We start from the raw sequence: 20,080 nt of genomic DNA, 5'->3' as shown, positions 1-20,080 counted from the left end.
ACCAGAGCTGTTTAAAAGATGAAAGCTGAGCTGTGATTGGTTGCTATGAGCAACAGTTTTCCTTGTAAACAGTTGTGGTAACTGAGGCCTATTATTCTTACCATTTCTATGGTGCTATTGTCCTTCTGTAAAGCTGGAAATAACACAATTTATTACCGTGCCAACACAGACCACCCTCTGACAGACTGCAGGGGGTGCCCAAGGGGAGCCCAGTATCAGCAGACAATAACAGGAGAGGATTAGATCTACGGCTTAGCAGTCAGTATCACATAGGATAGGATTAGATATATGCTCAGCACACAGTATCACACAGGATAGGATTAGCTACACGGCTCAGCATACAGTATCACACACGACAGGATTAGATACACTGCTCAGCACACAGTATCAACAGGAGAGGATTAGATACATGGCTCAGCAGACTATCACACAGGACAGGATTAGATACACAGCTCAGCAGACACTAACACACAAGATAGGATTAGACACAGCTCAGTTGACAGTATCCCTCAGGATAGGGTTAGATACACAGCTCAGCAAACAGCATCACACAGGATAGGATTAGATACACAGCTCAGCAACAGGATGTGCCAAAGGAAAGGACATTTTCATTCCAAGAATTCCACTCGTTCCATCTGATTTGCCTTTTGATTTTAAAACGCCTCCAGTTTCCACTTCGACTGGCATTTGCAATGTCCATAAGAAGGCTCAGGGACAGTCCTTGAAAGTAGTAGGGATCTATTTGCAAACTCCATGCTTTTCTCTTGGTCAACTTTACGTGATCTGTTCAAGAGTTGGAACTGCCAAAAATCTGTTCATCTCTGCACCGAAAAAACCCCCCAAAAAAGTTGTTTATCAAAAGGCTCTTGAATCAATTGAAAATAAAATACTATCAATACTTGGGTAATCGTTTAGTTAATTTGTGTTGCAAATCTGTAGTGTTGAATATATGATGTGAAATGTTTTTATTTGCAATATAATCATTATAATTTGTTATAACGAACCACAGTTAGTTACTATGCCTGGGCAACGCCGGGCTTTTCAGCTAGTACTTACTAAAATCAAGCAACTTAGATGTTATTTGCCTTCACTAACACAGGCAATGTAGTATTTGAAAAACAATAGCTAAATCAGTATATAAAAAATACAGACATCTGTATGATACCAAAAGAAGCGGTTCCAATTAAAAGGTAAATAGATAACCATGGGCCCCTACGCCAAACCTTAAAAGGTGCCTCGCAACAATTTCCACTAGACTCAACAATTTCCACTAGTAACAGCAAGTTCATTTGAAAAACTGAAAATAATAATCACGGTCACTTGTTTATACTGCAAGACAAGTGGGCATTATTAGCTGTCAAAGGGGTATTCTCATATTGAGAAATTGCTTTTGTTAGACAGTATGAAAATAAGCAAGTTTGCAGTTTACTTACTTTTTTACACTCTTCTGCTGTGAGCACTTTTACCTTTCATAGTGTATTTTATCTCTGTAAAACTTAGCCATTAGTGCCTAGCCTAGTACATGTGGTAAATTCCAGGAGGAATTAACCCCTAATATCCCAGTCAGCTCTCTTCAGCCCATTGATTTCTATAACAGACAGGGCTTTAATCTTGCCTTGCAAGTTTCCAGAGCAGATCTCTTAATCATAGCTCTCACGTTCCTGAGCCCAGCGCTTGTTCAAAAGTCCAGTTATCTCTGAGCACGGTGGCTCAGTGGTTAGCTCTTGGTGGGTTCGAATCCCACCAAGGACAACATCTGCAAGGAGTTTGTATGCTCTCCCCGTGTTTGCATTGGCTTCCTCCGGGCACTCCGGTTTCCTCCCACACTCCAAAGACATACTTATAGGGAATTTAGATTGTGAGCCCCATCAGGGACAGTGATGATAATGTGTGCAAACTGTAAAGCGCTGCGGAATATGTTAGCGCTATATAAAAATAAAGATTTATTTATTTATTATTTATCATGACGCATGAAGAAAGTAAGAGAGGGTAAACATATCAGGGGAGTTTTATAATATTTATTTAGAGGCCTAACATATTGCATACATGGAAAGTTAGCCTACGGCAGACCAGCGAGACAAGGCTTTCTACATATAGTTTTAACATTTTATTTTTAGACAGCGTATAAATAATAATCACAGTTGTAGCAGGAACATATTAATCCACATTAGTTACTACAGAATTTTGTAAAAAAAAAAAAAAAGACATACACAACCTGAAGTCAATGTAAGAATTTAACAGATTTCACGACTTTGGCGAGAAAACCTGGTGGCTCAGAAGTAACAAGCTAACCGGATGACTTTATAAAATTCGTGCAGCTGTACACTGGAAAGCATCACAGTCTGCAAATAATTACTGACAAAGGAAAACAAAGTCACAACAATAATCTTGCAAAATCTTTAATATTCTAGGAAAATGCTTGTTGCTTTGCTCACATTCCAGACAGAATACTCAGCTGGACAGATCGGAGCATACGGTAAGAGTTTCTTTAAATGGAATCTGTCCCCAGGATTTGACCCCACAAATTGTTCATATAGGCGAGACAATTCCATCCTTACCTATATAGCTTGCTATTCTATTCTCCTGTGAAATCACCATGAGGGTATAGTGCTCTGGGCATTACAAAGTACTTTCCATGCCTCAGTCTGCTCAGTTCTATTCCCTGGATGGCATGTCTGTATTTTTCCTGCTCATGCTTCCTCTGACGCAAGTCTTCTAAGTGCATTTTAAGGAGGAGCAGTGCATGCGCAAATGCACACTGAAGCCAGTGTCCACAGAAAGGAGACAAGCCATCTGAGCATGTGCAACATTTGCATCCCTGCTTCCAGATGTAGAGCAGTGACCAACCAGCTCTGAGCGGGGGATAGAGCCAAGGAGGCTGAAGCTTAGACAGAGCTTTGACATGTCTTTGTAAGAGCTACAAGCACATATGAACAGTCAAATCTTGCTGACAGAATCCCTTTAAAAGGAATATGTCAGCAGGGTTTTGCTATGTAATCCGAGGACAGCATAATGTAGCAACTGAAGCACATATTTCAGGGATGTGTGGAGTTGTTTCCATACAATGAATGTTCTCTCAGCAAGAGATTATCACTGATTCATCCATCCCCCCCCATGATAAGCAGCTCACTGTGAATATACAACATACATAGGAATCTGTGGAATGGATGGGGTTAGCTTTCTGAACTCCGCTGCATCCAAAAACTCTGACAGTTTACTGGGTGCAGCAGTTGTGACACTAAGTGATACATTGTTAGAATCAGGGTCTTTTCCTACATTACGCTGCTCTCAGATGAGGTAGCAAAACCCGCAAACAGGAGTTTTCTAGGAAGTGTCATTCCTTGTGCAGAAAAACAGGATATTTGGTTACTCTACGTAAAGTCTGTTTCTCAGAGCCTTCATTGGGGGACACAGGAAACCATGTGTGTAAGCTGCTGCCACTAAGAGGCAGACACTGTGCTAAAAAAAACTTAGCTCCTCCTCTGCAGTGTACACCCCACCGACTGGCACTAGGGTAATCAGTTATTGAGAAAGCAGTAGGAGAAGCAACATGAAAAAGAAACAAACACAACTCTAACTGCAACAATATAACAAAGTAAGTAGAGCTGATAAACATGGTAGGATGCTGTGTCCCCCAATGAAGGCTCTGAGAAACAGATTTTACGGTGAGTAACCAAAAATCCTGTTTTCTTTATCGCTTCGTTGGGGGACACAGGAAACCATGGGACGTCCCAAAGCAGTCCCTGGGGAGAGAAAGTCTTAGTTACTCACCGGTTAACGGTATTTTTCGGAGTCCATGACAGCACCACCTGAGAGGGGATCCGCCCTTTAGGAACAGGAAACCTACAGATACAAAAGGGTGGCACCTCTCCCACGCATCAGTTGGATTACAGAGCACAAGAGGACCTCCAAGGTTAATGCATGATTTATGTACAGTATTCTTATTATTATTATAAACGTTTGTCACCAGTGGGCATATACAAGAGGAAGACGTGCACACCCAAACTAAACTAAAGGGAGGGAATATACGGGTGCGTGCTGTCATGGACTCCGAAAAATACCGTTAACCGGTGAGTAACTAAGACTTTATCGGTCGTCCATGACAGCACCACCTGAGAGAATTACAGAGAGTAAAACTATTTAGGGAGGGACTACAGCCTGCAGTACCCTTATACCAAAAGAGAGGTCTGTGGAAGCACCCAAGTCTAGCCTATAATGACTATAAAAGGTGCTCGGAGAGGACCAAGTAGCCGCCTTACATATCTGGTCAATGGAGACTTCTGATCTTTCGGCCCACGAGGTCGCCATGGCCCTGGTGGAATGCGCCCTCAGCTTCCCTGCCCTTTGAGGTGTATGCTATTGAAATCGCCTCTCTAATCCATCTGGCTAGTGTATTTTTTGACGCTCTACAACCTTTCCTAGGGCCTTGATGGGAGATAAACAGGGCATTATCTTTCTTCCAAGGGTCGGTGACTGCCAGATATTCTATGAGGCATCTCCTAACATCCAGGGTGTGTAGTTTCTCTTCCTTCTCGTTAGCTGGATTAGGGAGGAAGGATGGGAGGACTATTTCCTGTGTCCTATGAAAGCTAGAAACTACCTTAGGTAAGTACGCTGGATCAGGTCTAAGTATTACCCTATCCTCTTTGAACTGTAAATAAGGAGGACGCCTAGATAATGCCTGGATATCGCTTACTCTGCGAGCTGATGTTAGAGCTACCAGGAAGGCTATTTTGAGGGACAGGTTTTTTATGGAAGCCGATGAGATAGGTTCGAATGGGGTTTCCGTCATAGCAGTGAGGACTAGGTTCAAGTCCCATGGCATGACTCTATCCTTCACTATTGGTCTGGTTCTGCCTGCTGCTTTAATGAACCTGCTGACCCAGTAATTACCAGCGATGTTGCAGCTAAAAAGGGCCCCCAAGGCTGATACTTGTACTTTGAGGGTACTGGTGGAAAGCCCCATGTCCAGACCTTTCTGTAGAAACTCTAATATTTGAATTATAGGTGCTGAATCCCCAGCGACTACTCCTGAGTTTTGAAGGAATTTTTTCCAAATTCTAACAAATTTTCGTGGTAATGATTTTTCTACTTTTAAGTAGGGTGTTAATTAGGTCTGCGGAGAAGCCTTTCTCTTCTAGCAGTGACCGTTCAAACTCCACGCCGTCAGATGTAGGCCAGCCACCTGAGGATGGAAGACTGGGCCCTGGGATAGGAGATCCGGGATGTCCGGAAGGACCCAAGGATCGGATACCGACATGGTCCTGAGACAAGAGAACCATGCCCTCCTGGGCCAAAATGGAGCGATAACTATGACCCTTGCTCTGTCTTTTCTGATTTTCCTCATCACCAGGGGTAGTAGAGACAGAGGAGGGAAGGCGTAGGCTAGCCTGAAGTCCCACTTTATCAGAAAGGCATCTACCGCCAGAGGATTCTCTCTGGGATTTAGGGAGCAGAATTGTCTCAATTTTTTGTTCTCCTTGGTGGCGAAGAGATCTACCTCTGGATGTCCCCACTTTTGTACAATCAGGTTGAATATGGAGGTGTTTAGGGACCATTCTCCTTGCTTTAGCTGATTGCGGCTTAAAAAGTCTGCCGTGACGTTGTCCTTCCCCTTTATATGTAGAGCTGTTAAAGATAGAAAATGCTGCTCTGCTAGTTGGAACAACTGCTCTGCTACAATCATCAGGGGTCTGGAATGGGTCCCGCCTTGGTGATTGATATACGCCACGGTGACCTGATTGTCGGAGAACACTCGCACGTGATGGCCCTGTAGATACACAAGGAGCTTTTTAGCCGCCTGTTCTACTGCTGTCAATTCTTTTAGGTTAGACGACATTCCTAACTGATGATGTTCCCATTGGTCCTGGACTAGCATTTCACCCATATGAGCCCCCCAACCGGAAGGGCTAGCATCCGTGGTGACTATGCGGGTTATGTTATACTCCCAGGGTACTCCTTTAGATAAATTATCCTTGTCTAGTCACCACTCTAGGGACTCTCTTGTGTTACGGGACAAGGTTAGCTGGCCCTCCAAGTAACCCCCAAGGATTTTTTGATGTAATAAAACCTCGCTCTGTAGTTTCCTTGCATGAAACTGGGCCCACTGGACTGCCGGGATACAGGCCGAAAGAGAGCCTAGAAGGGACATGGCTTTCCTGAGGGACATAGTGGGGTTATTGGAGGCGTTCAGGACCTGGTAGTGGAGGCGAACAAGCTTCTCCGGAGGCAGATGGCATTCCTGTTTCTCAGAATCTAGGATTAGGCCCAAGAATTGTTGGACTCTCATCGGTTGCAACCGAGATTTTTTGACGTTCAGCAACCATCCTAACCGCTCTAGGGCAGACATTGCCCTTTGTAGCTGTTCCAAACAATGAATCGCCGTTTTGCCTACGATAAGAAAATCGTCCAGGTAGGGGACCACCAGAATGTCTGACTCACGTAGATGGGCCATGACCTCCGCTATCACTTTAGTAAATACTCGGGGGGCGACTGCCACCCCAAAGGGAAGGGCCGCATATTGGAAATGTCGAACTGACCCATCTAACTGAACCGCCACTCTGAGAAAACGCGGATGAGCTGCATGGATGGGTATATGGTAGTAGGCGTCTTTTAAATCTAACACCACCATAAAGCAGTTTTGGAACAGCAATTTTATTGTGGATTTAATTGTTTCCATTTTAAACGGACGTATGACCAGAAACTTGTTGAGGGCATTAAGGTTTATTATAGTCCTAAAGGAGCTGTCTGGCTTGCGGACCAGGAACAGAGGGGAGTAACCCTTCCCCCATTCTCTGGGACCTCTGTTAGGACTTTCTTGCCGCACAGGTCATGAACCTCGGCCTCCAGGGCAGCTTGTTCTGAAGTAGAAGACCTGAGTGGGGTGATTTTAAATCGATCATGGGGGATCCTAGAGAATTCTAGTCGCAGTCCCACAGCTATTACCCCCAATATCCAGATGCTATTAGAGATCAACCACCAGGTTGGGTAGAAGGCAGCTAGTCTCCCTCCTACCGGGGCAACTAGTCATTGGGGCGGCTTTTTTGTGTCACGAGCTGGACCTTCCTGGCGCCCCCCTCCTCCAAACATGAATCCTGTACCTTTCCTTCTTTTCTCATCCCATCTGCCCTGATCTCTGGACGGCCTTCTACGGAAATATCCTTTCCTGGTAAAGGGACGTCTATAAGAAGGATTCGGCAGACTGGGAAATTTCTTTTTGTCATCCCCAGCTTTTTCTAATAATTCGTCCAGGACGGGGCCGAATAGATACTCCCCCTCGCAAGGAATGGAACAGAGACGGGATCGGGCCTGAATATCTCCCGGCCAGCATTTTAACCAGAGCGCTCTCCGCGCTGCATTAGATAGACCCGCGGCTCTAGCCGCCATCCTTGCAGAGTCTGCTGAAGCATCGGCTAAAAACGCAGCGGCATTCTGGATGATAGGCAGATTTTTTCGAATGGATGCTCTTGAGGCTCCGTCTTTTAGCTCGGAATCCAGTTGATCTAGCCAGACCATCATGGATCTGGCTGTACAGGTGGCAGCTATCGCTGGTCTTAGTGCGCCTGCTGACATTTCCCATGTTCCTTTTAGAAAAGAAATTTGCTTTTTTATCTAGCGGATATTTCAAGGAGGCCATATCGTCAAAGGGTATGGAGGATTTTTTGGACGCTTTGGCTACTGCTGCGTCTAGTTTCGGGGCCTTATCCCATCTACTTACTACTGGGTCATCAAAGGGGTATCTACGCCTGAAAGCTGGTGGCATGGTGCCCCTTTTTTCAGGTCTTTTCCATTCTCGGTTTATAAGGCTCTGGACTTTATCATTTAATGGAAAAGCCCTGCGTTTTCTGGGGTCTAGACCCCCGAACATTATGTCCTGTGCTGAGAGTTCCCGTTTTGTGTCCGCTACCCCCATGGTGGACCTTATTGCCTTCACTAGTCTGTCCATTTGATCTAAGGGGAAGCAGAACAGGCTAGAGTCTTCATCCGAGGAAGACGAGGAGGCCGAGGAGTTATCGCCTTTCCTAGGGGTGACTGAGGCCTCCGAGCCTGAAACACTAGTCTCTCTTCTTCTAGACGGTTCCCCTTGAGATAAGACTTTCATCTCCGACCTGATTATCTCCCTCAGGCTTGAATTGAAGTCAGGTGTCTCTTCCGCTACCTGCGTAAACGGGGGGAGAGTATAAGGGCCTGACAATCTACCCCTGGACTCCCTGTCTCTATCAACCCCTACCGTCTGTCGTATGCATGGCTGACATAACTTTTTAGGGTGGCCATCTGGTAGGGGGCAACTACAGAGGGCACATTCCCTGTGCTTCTGTTTTCCCGTAGCTTTCTTCCCCTGCGAAAAAACATAAGGGAACACTGCATCAGGGTACATTCACGGAGATCTCTTACCCATACAGTTGAAGCAGGTACCGGATCACGGAGGGAGGCAGGGGGATCCTTTAGTCTGGAGGCTTTGGTCGCTTGTTCGTCTCTGTCTCTTTTGCTGGCCACTCGTATGTGGTTTTGTTGTGGCCTGTTTCTGCAGGCGCTCCTGCGCCTCGTCCTGCTGGTCTATGGGGGCTTCCGTTGTATCCATCGCTGGGCCCTTCGGAAGCATCCCCACCTGCCTTATATGGCCTCTTGGTGTCCGGGTCAGCAGGGATCTGGCCATGGCACCACCCACCCGTGACAATGACTGCTTTCTAGCCTGGATCATGGTCCAAAAATCACCCGATCTGAAAACCAGAATCCTTTCAGAACTGCGGTTTCAACAGCCACTCCGTTAAATTGTGCGACCGAGAATTCTGGTGGCAGATCAGTCCTTGGGACAGAAGATCCGGTCCGTCTGGAAGGCTCCAGGGGGCATCCACGAGAAGATTTATGATCTCTCCGAATCAAGACCTCCTGGGCCAATCCAGTGCAATCAGAATGACCGGCACCCATTCCGCCTTGATCTTCTTCAACAGCCTTGCAAAAAGGGGGAGGGGAGGAAACAGATAGGGAAGGGCAAACTATGACCAGGGAATTGCCAGAGCGTCAGCACCCACTGCGAGAGGATCGCGGGACCTGAAAAAGAACGGTGGAACCTTCCTGTTCAGCCGGGACGTCATGAGGTCCACATTCGGAGTAACCCATCGAAGGCAAATTTGATGGAAGACTTCCTGATGCAGACCACTCACCCACCGTGAAATGCTTGCGGCTGAGAAAGTTGGAGGCCCAATTGTCCAGGGGGGGGGATATGCACTGCAGAAATTACCAGAACCGTCGCCTCTGAATCTTGGATACCTCGGTCATCGCCAAGGGACTCAGAGTTCCTCCCTGGCGATTGACATATGCCACTGCTGTGGCACTGTCTGTAAGAACTCGAATTGGCAGATCCTTTGGAAGCCTTTCCCAGTGGCGCAGGAACAGAAGAATGGCCTGTACCTTGAGGATGTTGATCGGCAGAGAAGATTCCTCTGCCGACCAACAACCCTGGACAGTCAGGTTGCGAAATACCGCACCCCAGCTGAGAAGGCTGGCGTCCGTTGTCACCACCTGTCAGTGAACAGGAAGAAAGGACCGACCCTGAAAGATGAGAGGGGGTGACAGCCGCCAATTGAGAGATCGTTTGACTCGGGAGGAGAGCCGAACTGGACGATTCAGAGAGAGAACATACTTGTTCCACTGAGATAGGATGGCCTGCTGAAGCGGTTTTGAACGGAATTGCACAAAAGGAATCGCGCTCCTGATGCTAACACCATCATTCCCAGGACCGCCATGGCCGATCAGAAGGAAGCCGAGGACCCTGCAGAGAGCAAACCCCCTGATGGAAGTTTGCTCTCTTCTCCTTGGAGAGAAAAACCCTTGTTTGGCGGGTTTCGAACAGCATGCCTAGAAAAATGAGACACTGAGTCGGGTCAAGACAAGATTTTGCCCTGATTAGCCATCCGAATCGGGACAGGGTGTCTAGAACGATTGATAGACTTTCCTGGGCCTGATGAAAAGATGGAGCCTTGATAAGGATGTTGTCGAGGTACGGGAGGAGCACTAGACCTCTGATCTGCAAAATGGCCATTAACGCTGCCATGATCTTTATGAAAACCCTGGGAGTAGTTGCAAGCTTGAACGGCAGGTCGACAAACTGAAAATGGTTTTGGCGCACCACAATATGCAGGAATCTCTGATGCTCTGGAAAGGTAGGGACATGGAGGTAGGCGTCCTGGATGTCTATGGAGCACAGGAATTCCTGCGACTCCATGGAAGCAATTATTGAACAAAGGGACGCCATCCTGAAATGTCGCAGACGGACCCTTTTGTTCAGTAACTTTAGATTCAGGATGGGTCGAACCGCGCCGTCTTTTGTCACAACATAAAGGTTCGAATAAAACCCTGTGAAACGTTCCTGGTCTGGGACGGGAACTATGACACCTAAACTAAGAAGGGAGACAATGGACGCAAAGAAGCCTGGAACCAGAGAAGCATCTCTTGGACGACGAGATTCGAAAAATCGTTCTCGGGGCCGCAAAACAATCTATTTTGTATCCTGAGGATACAACCTCCCTGACCCATGCATCTTCTACCGAGGCGTGCCAGACGTTTCTGAAAAACCAGAGACGGCCGAACAGCCTGGGAGATTCCCTGGAATTTGGAGATGAGTCATGCAGAGGAAGATCTGCCAGGTCTAGACCTGGTGGATATACTCTGCGTGTTACGGGGACGCCAGGAGGGGGTGGGTTTAAAAGAAGCCCTTTTCCTATCCTGGCGAGCCCGTTGCCTCTCTTGGCGGGAAAAATCCTCCGAAGCAGAGAAATGGCGAAAGGGCCAAAAGCACCGAAACCTACACTTCAGAGGAAGCCGGCGAGGTTTGGACTGAGGAATGAGGGAGCTTGTCCCTCCAGTGGCCTCCTTAATAATTTGGTCCAACTTGGAGCCAAATAGACAGGAATCCTGGAAAGGCAAGCTGGTAAGGGACATTTTTGAAGATAAGTCCGCCTGCCGCGCCTTAAGCCAAATAGTCCATCGGATGGCCACAATACTGCTGGATGCCTTAGCCACGCATGAAGTGGTGTCCAGAGAGGCAGATACCATGTACTTCCCTGCGTGAGAAATTTGGTCCGCGAGGTCAGTCAATTCCTCTGGACGGGCTCCAGCAAGAATGCCTTGATGCCGTTGCTTAGTCCATGCAGCTATGGACAATGTAGAAGAGGCCGCTTTGAAGGCAGACTTCGCAAAAGACTATGATCCTATCATTGGAGTCCTTGAAGGATGCTCCATTCATGAGGACAGTGTTGGTGGATAATCTGGAAACTGGAGGGTGCACAGTTGGAGAAGCGGTCCAGTTCGCTGCGAGGGATATAGAATGCCGAGGCTTTTCCCTCTTTGGAAGGGTCTGGTCGGGTTTTCCCGTTCTCTGGAAAGTACCTCCTCAAATGTGGCAAAAACCTTGGGAGCTGGTCTCGACCGTCTAAATGAAACCGCCTGTTCTACGGGTTCCGTAGCGGTATCCGTAATATTAAAGGTCTGATTGACTGCCACAATGAAGTTCTGGACCATGTCTCTCCTATTAGAGGCCTAGTCAGAATCCAGGTCCGAGTCATCCTATGATAGTGTGTCCAAAACCGGAGGAGCGGGAAGAAGCAGTCCGCTGGGAAACACCAGGGGGAGAGAGAGCGGGAGGAAAACCTAGAATGACGCTACTGCCTGGATCTCTTACAGCCCATGTTGGTAGGCACAGCCAGTGAGTTCTGCGATCCGCTAGCAACAGCGGAGGAAGGAAGGGGGAAACCTGTCAAGAGCGAACACCAGGGTCTGTGAAACCTTGGTGAGGTCTGCCACAGATTGTGAGAGGTAGCCCACACTGGGATAGGGGCACCACTATCTCCTGGGAGTAGGGGACTCCTGGGTAGCAGGCACGGGGGGGGGGGGGGCTGCTGCAGTCCTGACAGAAGGCAGAGGACTGGCCTGAAGGGAGCTTGCAATTACCTGAAGAGCAGACTAAGTGCCTGGCAAGAGCAGAGGAAGAGGAGGAAGCAGGAGGGAGAGAGCGCTCTCCTTTAGGATTAAGCATGATAAGAAGCAGACCCGCTAACTAATGCCAGAAGGCAGAAGGTTAAGGGACAGAAAGATATATGCTGAGGAGAGTGTCAGTCTGCAGAGCAGGGCTACTCACAAGACGCAAGTCCTGTCTGGTTCCAGACTCTAGAGGGGGCATCAGTACAGTTGCAGTTGTAAATGCAGAACTTCCTGCAGAGAAAAGCCACCTTCCGGGTTTTGATGCTGGCAAATGGTGACGGCAGGGAGGAAGAGGAGGGCCCGCAGTGAAACATGCGGGGAGATTCCGTGCCACTCGAGGAAAGGGAGACGTGTGCAGAAGAACTTGCACAATAAGGCCGTGAAAAGGGGGTGGAGCTAACAGTGGGAGCCTTGAGAAGGAGCGGAGCCAACAGTGGAGCCCAGCCAACAGTGGAGCCCAAGAAGGGGGCGGACCTATTGAGATGGGAGGACGTGTCTACAACGGGTGTGAAAGAAGCCCACCCAATGATGCTGGGAAGAGGGGCGGAGCTAGCTACGCCGTGCTGAAGCCGGGGACTAAAGTGGAAAACACTCACCGATGAAGCAGGGGAGGGCAGCGCAGAGGCCCCAAAGTTAACAGTACCATAACCCTGCGTGCCCCCATCCCTGCTGCGCTGCTGGTCCCCAGTGCCTGCCCTAAATAAATTAAGGGAAAGCTAGATCTTCCTCCATTTTCATTCTTTTCTTCTTCTTTCTTCATCTTTATCTGAACCTTGTCCTCAACACCTCTGGACAGGAACCTGAGGAAGAGAAAAAGAGATGTGCCTCTCCATAGAAGACCATTGACAGAAGTCTGAGCCTCTTAGATTGAGGGACGTCCATGCCTCCTAAAACTGACAGGCTCTGATAGGCAAGTGGGTAGGAGACAGGGGCCAGAACCAAAGTTAGGAGTCACCTAAACAATCTTCTGTGTTAGGAGTTGGGGTCCTGCCGACTAGACATATGAGGATACAGGATGGCAGTACACGCCGTTCTCACAGTCTCTAAGTGGGAGTACAGTTGTGACTGTTCACACTGTATCCCTCCAGAGGTAAAGGAGAATATCCATCTGCAAAATAAGAGATTGGAAAACTCCAAAAACTGAGGTAGATATGGGTCTAGTTTCCACCTCGACACGTAGAAGCGCATATCGGCAAGAAACGGCCGTACCACTTCTTTACATTTGCATTCTAGAGTCCACCTCCTACTGACACTAAGCTAAAACTGATTAATCTAGTGCCAGTCGGTGGGGAGTACACTGCAGAGGAGGAGCTTAATTTTTAGTGCAGTGTCAGCAGCATACACCCATAGTTTCCTGTGTCCCCCAAAGAAGCAATAGAGAAAAGTGCCCTCTTTTATATGTGTTGTGTCTGGATAATGCTGTTCTGTTCCATTCAACTTAAAAGATATAGCCCCCTTCAGAAGCAATGTATTTTTAGTGACATGCATGTATTTTTGACTGGAAATAATTTTTGCAATTGGATTCAATGAAACACTTTGAACGGTTTGCCTTCTCTAGCCTCTGTGTTACTGGATGCAGAAAGAATTAATGGAGAATCCATCAGTGAGCAAGGGAGAGTTTAGAACGCTTATCTTCTTTCTTCTGAGCTCCTCTCAGCTAATTTATGATCATACGAAGACTGTGTTCACAAATCAGCTAATAGGAGCGTTACCCAACTCTTCTGTCAGAATAAGCTTACTGATGGATCCAGAGCAGCCAGAAATAGACAGTACAACACAGAGGCTATAGAAGTCGCACAAATTAACTTTTTTTTTATGAAACCCAACTGCATAAATAATTTCTAGCCAAAGATAAATGCATTTAAAGGAAAGAAAAAAAATTTGTCCTAATGTGTCAATGACTTTTAAAAGAATCAAACCTGCAATAGCACGTGGACAAGAGTTGGAGCCATTTCTGGAAATGTTTATTTTTTAGTAATTGTGGAGAACTCTTTAAATCTACAAAACCCAATGGGTTCTTGTCACCAGTGGGCAGGTGACGGTAAGTCACACCCATGCTGTCAGGTCACATACAGGTCTGCAGTTACACTGTCAAAAATAAAGCCAGAGACATTTTACTATAGATTTAAATTGTGAAGAAAGTGCCACACATAGAAGTTAAGAATTTACGAAGGTACATCACTTTGATGTACTGTAACTGTGAAATGGAGCTCAAAAGGTAAAGTTTTCCTTTAAAACATTTTTGTCAGAAGTGTCTTACCATAGAAAATGTCTCAAGATGCCTTTATACCTGTGACAGAGGTATACGTGCCGCCTTTGCCTGAAATATGACATTTCCCAGCATGGACACTTTTATACAGGAGTCTCAGCAGTGTCTGCATATTCCATCAATCATTAATGTATACGGTATCTTATTAAACAAGAAGTCTAAAAGAAACAATAGCAGAGAAAACTTTTTTCTCTCCAAAATACACAAGATTATGGGAAAACATAACTACACCAGTGTAAGACAAATACCTCATATATTGCCATATGACCCAATGCAATGTGCTTGTAAGGCAGACATGAGGTGTTCTTTAAAGTGCAGCTTAAAAATAGACATCGGAACTTTCAGCACTGCCCCAGATTTCTCAGCAATCCCTAGAATTGTGAGAGAATGCACCCAACATGAAAGATTCTGACAGTTCCAGGTGCTCAGTGATCCACAGCTAAAAAGTCATTAACACATCCCGCTCTTGTACACTGGTGTGAAAAGGCTTCCCGAAAATAAACGAATGAAGTCCCAGCTTGATCTTTTCAGCTAAAGACATCACAATGTTGAGATCGCCCTCTGCTGTCAGATCCAGATCAGTCTTCAGGCTACGCAGGGACTTGAAAACTTTCTTACCCTTTTGTCTACAGGGAAACAAAGAAAAAGGACACATACAGTTCATCAGTGAAGAGTGTGGTGTCATGGCACTAATCAGACGTATTTGTAAATGCAAACAGGTCCCTTCCACACCGAGGCCATCGGTTTACAGGTAACATGAAAAGGTAAATGCAAATATATTCCTACACTTTTCCAAGACTCCCTCAACACTTTGGAAGTGTCAGCTGCGTTTCTAAAACGGTCCATCCATGTCACTGCAGATCTGCAAGGTTGCTTTTGTTAACAAACCAAAGTTAATGACTATGCGTAGTTTTCAGCAAATACAAACCCATGTCCAGCGCCAGCTAAGCAACCATCATGTTCTTCTAAGGCCAGCAATGCCATGGCTGATCCATATGGTCATAGCCATTCCTAATAATACAGTAAGCAGGACTGTTTATGGTTAATTGGGTTACCCTCAATCACATAGTAGACCCCCGCCACTCCTCCGCACTGCTGTCAGTGGCCCTCACTGGGCTTTGACTGGCAGCAGCCGGTTGATTTTTGTCTGAGATGGAAGAAACAGTCTCCTAAACCCTTTTGTCGATCTTGAATGGAATATGACTCGTGGTTTTTCCTGTTAGGACCACCATGGGCTCATTTGTACACTAAAAAAATTGGACAACTTCATTAAAGGTGTCTCTGTACATATCTGTTTTGGAGCCACAGTAGTAGATTAAGGCACTTTTACCGAAATGAATAGCACAGCATGCAATACTATTTTTTTTACTTTGTAAAACAACGAACACCATGACAGAAACTCCTTGATGGATCTCATTAATATCAGGGGGACCCCAATTAGGAGCTGGGATGGATCAGTCCTGTACAGGAAGGCTTTTTTTCCCTATAACTGAACAGAAAAAGAAAAAAAAAAATCTCTAACAAATTAACTTTTCCTTAGAAGTCTGATATAATCTGATGTCCTGTGCCTAGTTCTTAAGGTACTGTCACACTTAGCGATGCACCAGAGATCCCGACAACGATATGACCCGGTCAGGATCGCTGGTGCATCGCTAAGTGGTCGCTAGTGAGCTGCCACACAGGCAGATCTCACCAGCGACATAGCAGCGGTCGGTGGTCGTTACTTACCTGTCAGATGAGGCGATCCTGACGTCCTCCTGCCCGCGTCCATGCGTCGCTCGTCGCCACAGCAGGAAGCATGACGACGAGAAATGGCCCAGGCCGTTCTCGCGCGATCAGTGATAACCAGCGGGGGAGCCGGTCGGAGGTAAGTATCACACATAGCGATATCGCTAGCAATATCGCTGATACATCACTAAAACGAGTGACGTTATAGCGATATCACTTAGTGTGACAGGCCCTTTAGAAATCTACCATTTAATTATCTACATTGCAATCTTCATTTAGGACAATTTCTCTTTTGTCTGTAGACTAAAGGTACTGTCACACTTAGCGATGTACCAGCGATCCCGACCAGCGATATGACGCGGTCAGGATCGCTGGTGCATCGCTAAGTGGTCGCTAGTGAGCTGCCACACAGGCAGATCTCACCAGCGACATTGCTGGGGACGGGGGTCGCTACTTACCTGTCACACTAGGCGATCCTGCGTCCTCCCGCCTGGCTCCACACGAAACAGTCCAGAACGTTCTCGCGCGATCAGCGATAACCAGCGGGGGAGCGGTCGTAGGTAAGTATCACACACAGCAATATCGCTATAACGTCACAAGTTATAGCGATATTGCTAGCGATATCGCTTAGTGTGACAGTACCTTATGGGTAGTTTCATTACTAACATATCGCACCTATCCCCAGAAGTAACAGGGTGTACTGAGCTTTTTTTTTTTTTTCTTTTTCAAATATAGTTTTGGCAGCAATGTGACAACGAGATTTTACAATATCTTGCAATAATATGTCTGGCACAACAGCAAAGCATAGCAGCATACTCGAAGGAATTTGATGCAACGTAGCGATAACAGTATATTTGAAATACAAATTTTGCAGTTTTTGAACTTACGTGTCATCTTCAATGTATTTTATTAGTGTCAGTGCTTTACGATGAAGTATCAGCATAAACTGTGCCAAAAAAGAACTTCTTAGGGAGAGGTTAGGCTTCAACTGGAATATCTGAAAACAAAAATGAGTAGCATAAATATTGCATGGGTGTCATTAGACAGGACTAATCAGCGGATTAGCAGCAATCAAAATCGACATGCTTTCTTGGCTCATTGAGAAATATAAATATTTATATATTTAATTCACACACTCAATGGGTGAGAAGTAATGAACATGTCACCAATTTTCTAAGTAAATATATGTACATAGGCTCTATGACATGAACTTCTCACCAGATGTTGGTAACAACACATCCAATCCACACAGGCAAGGAAATCAAACCATAGATGTCCATAAATAATGAGAAGTGACACAGGAAAAAAGTATTAAACATATGAAGAGAGAGGTGCAAAAAGCCATGGAAAGTCATGACACCAGTTGAAATCCATCAGTAATTAAAAAGGAATTTCTGTCACTTATTATTTTTCAATATCAGCTAGTTCAACTGATGGCCTGTAAAAAGGCGTCATCAAATCACCACAAAAGTAACATATCATGATGGGTAAAACCAGAGAGCTGTCTCAAGACCGTCACAACCTAATTGTTTCAAAACATACCGATGGCATTGGTTACAGAATTTCTAAATTACTGAAAGCTCCACGAATGAAGGTTCCAGCACTGGGGGCCATAATCTGGAAGTGAAAAGAACAATATTTCACCATGAGCCGGCCACGACCATGTGCGCCCCACAAGATTTCAGACAAAGGATTGAAAATATTTATCAGAAACATTTCAATAGGCCAAAAACAACCTGTGGAGAGCTACAGAAAGACCTGGAATCAGCAGGCACAATTGTTTCAAAGAAAACAATAACTAATGCACTTAACCTCCATGGCATGTATGCACACTCACTACGCAAGACACCATTGCTGAACAAAAAGCATGTTGAAGCGTATTTAAAGGGATCTGTCATCTACTTTTGGCGGGCTATTTAAATGAGGTCGGTCTGGTCCGATGGCCGGCGTTTCCGATCTTTGCCACCTCCCCATCCTTGGCCGCCGTCCGCAGTTTTTTCATGAATAGGAGTAGGTGTCCGCCATCTTTCGAGCGTGCACTAAGCATTCTTGGCTCGCGCAGTATGGTTTGCCCAACTGTGGGCAAAGCCGAAAAGCCTTACTGCGCATGCGCTGGTTAACTAGGCCCCGGAACACAGCAAAATACTTCCGGGGCTTAGTTTACCGATGCATGCGCAGTCAGACTTTTCGGCTTTGCCCGCAGTTGGGCAAAGCATACTGCGCGTGCGCGAGCCAAGATTGCTTAGCGCACACGCGAAAGATGGCGGACACCTACTCCTATTCATGAAAAAACTGCAGACGCCGGCCAAGGATGGGGAGGCGGCAAAGATCGGAAACACCGCCCATTGGACCGGACCGACCTCATTTAAATAGCCCGCCAAAAGTAGGTGACAGATTCCTTTAAAGTTTGCTCAATAATTTAGACAAGCCTGTGAAATACTGAGAAAATATAGTCTGGTCAGATGAGACCAAAACTAAAATGTTTGGATGCCAAAACACACACCATGTTTGAAGGCAAAAGGTACCGCATATCAACCCCAAAACACCATACCAACAGTAAAATTTGGTGGTGGGAACATCAGGGAGTGGGTCTGTTTTTCAGTATACCACACTGACAAACTCCGTTTAACTGAAGGATAAATAGACAAATGTTCCAAGATATTTTTGAAAAAAAAAAAATTGCTGCCATGTATCAGGATGATGAAGATAAGACTGGTGGACATGTCAGCAAGACAATGATCCCAAACACACAGCTAAGGAAACTCTCAATTGGTTTCAGAGAAAGAAAATAAAGCTGCTAGAATGGCCCAGCCAATCACCTCACCTGAATCCAAAAGAATATTTATGGAAGGACTTAAAACTCAGAGTTCATAGGAGTCGTCCATGGAACCTTCAGGATTTGAAGATTGTATGGAAGAATGGGCCAAAATCACACCCAAGCAATGCATGTGACTAGTTTCTCCATACAGGAGGTGTCTTGAAGCTGCCATCACCAACAAAAGGTTTTTGTATGAAGTATAAATTAAATTTCAATAAGTGTGTTCAATACTTTTACCCGTGTCATTTTTCATTATTATACACAATTATGGGACACCTATGGTTTTATTTCTCTGCCTGTGTGGTTTAGGTGGGTTGTCACAGACATCAAGGTGAGAAATTCATGTCAATAGAACCTTAAGAAATATAATTACTGTATATACTCATGTATAAGCCGAGAATTTCAGCCCATTTTTTTGGGCTGAAAGTCCTCCTCTAGGCTTATACGAGAGTCATATACGGGGTCGGCGGGGGAGGGGGAGTGTGTCAGAGACCATACTCCCCCCTCCTGGCACGGTCTCTGCAGCCCCCCTGCTTCCCCCATGATCTCCGTGTACCAGCTGTTCCTGCAATCAGCGGTCACGTGGTACCGCTCATTAAACTCATGAATATGCGCATATTTAATGAGCAGCTGCGGTACCATGTGACCGCTGAATGCAGGAACAGCCCGGGACGCCGACATCATTCTGGAAGCAGGGGCTGAAGAGACCGGGCACCAGGAGGGGGCTGGTGAGTATGACAGGGGAGCAGAGCAATACTTACCGCTCCCCGTTCCATCGCTGTCTCCGGGTCCTCTGGCTGTGACATTTAGCGGAGGGCACGATGACGTAGTCAGTGCGCGCCCTCTGCTAACGTCACTGCACAAGTTCAGAGAAAATCACTGCACACGTACAAGAAAAATAATGCTTCAGGTGAGTATTTATTGCTGATAGATGAAGCGACAATTTAAACGACGTTTCGGCCAATCAATGGCCTTTATCATATAGTCGCCTTTTCAAAAAACCATCATAGGAAAACCAGGTATGGGCTTGATTCATTGGTGGTGCAGTGGAGGGTGCAGACACTTCTGCACCCTCAGAAGGGACACAGAAGTGTCTACACCCTCCACTGCACCACCAATGAATCAAGCCCATACCCCCTGGAGAGCGGCTCCTCCTGAACTCACTGCATACACTGGGCATTGTCTCTAAACTGGACCCAATAGGCTCTGTCATATCATATTTCATTGCGGTGACACTACTTACCTGGTTTTCCCATGATGATTTTCTCTGAACTTGTGACCTCGGG

The 20,080-nt window shown here is 46.2% G+C and overlaps 1 protein-coding gene across 1 annotated transcript in view; it reads right to left on the bottom strand.

The window, feature by feature from the left end:
* Positions 1–13,921: 13,921 nt before the first annotated feature.
* Positions 13,922–20,080, bottom strand: part of C9orf72 (C9orf72-SMCR8 complex subunit) — a 75,350-nt gene continuing 69,191 nt past the window's right edge. The window contains exons 9-10 of the mRNA XM_073543667.1: positions 16,864–16,973; positions 13,922–14,874 (exon numbers count right to left, since the gene is read on the bottom strand). Coding sequence (XP_073399768.1) covers positions 14,688–14,874; positions 16,864–16,973 — 297 coding nt within the window. The 3' untranslated portion in view covers positions 13,922–14,687. The remainder of the gene's footprint in view (positions 14,875–16,863; positions 16,974–20,080) is intronic.

The sequence above is a fragment of the Dendrobates tinctorius genome, unplaced genomic scaffold (genome assembly GCF_039654945.1).
Source record: "Dendrobates tinctorius isolate UK_male_01 unplaced genomic scaffold, ASM3965494v1 ptg000134l, whole genome shotgun sequence".
In the NCBI taxonomy this organism is placed as follows: Eukaryota; Metazoa; Chordata; class Amphibia; order Anura; family Dendrobatidae; genus Dendrobates; species Dendrobates tinctorius.
The sequence above is the reverse complement of the archived record's forward strand: the minus strand, read 5'-3'. Positions and strand labels throughout refer to the sequence as shown.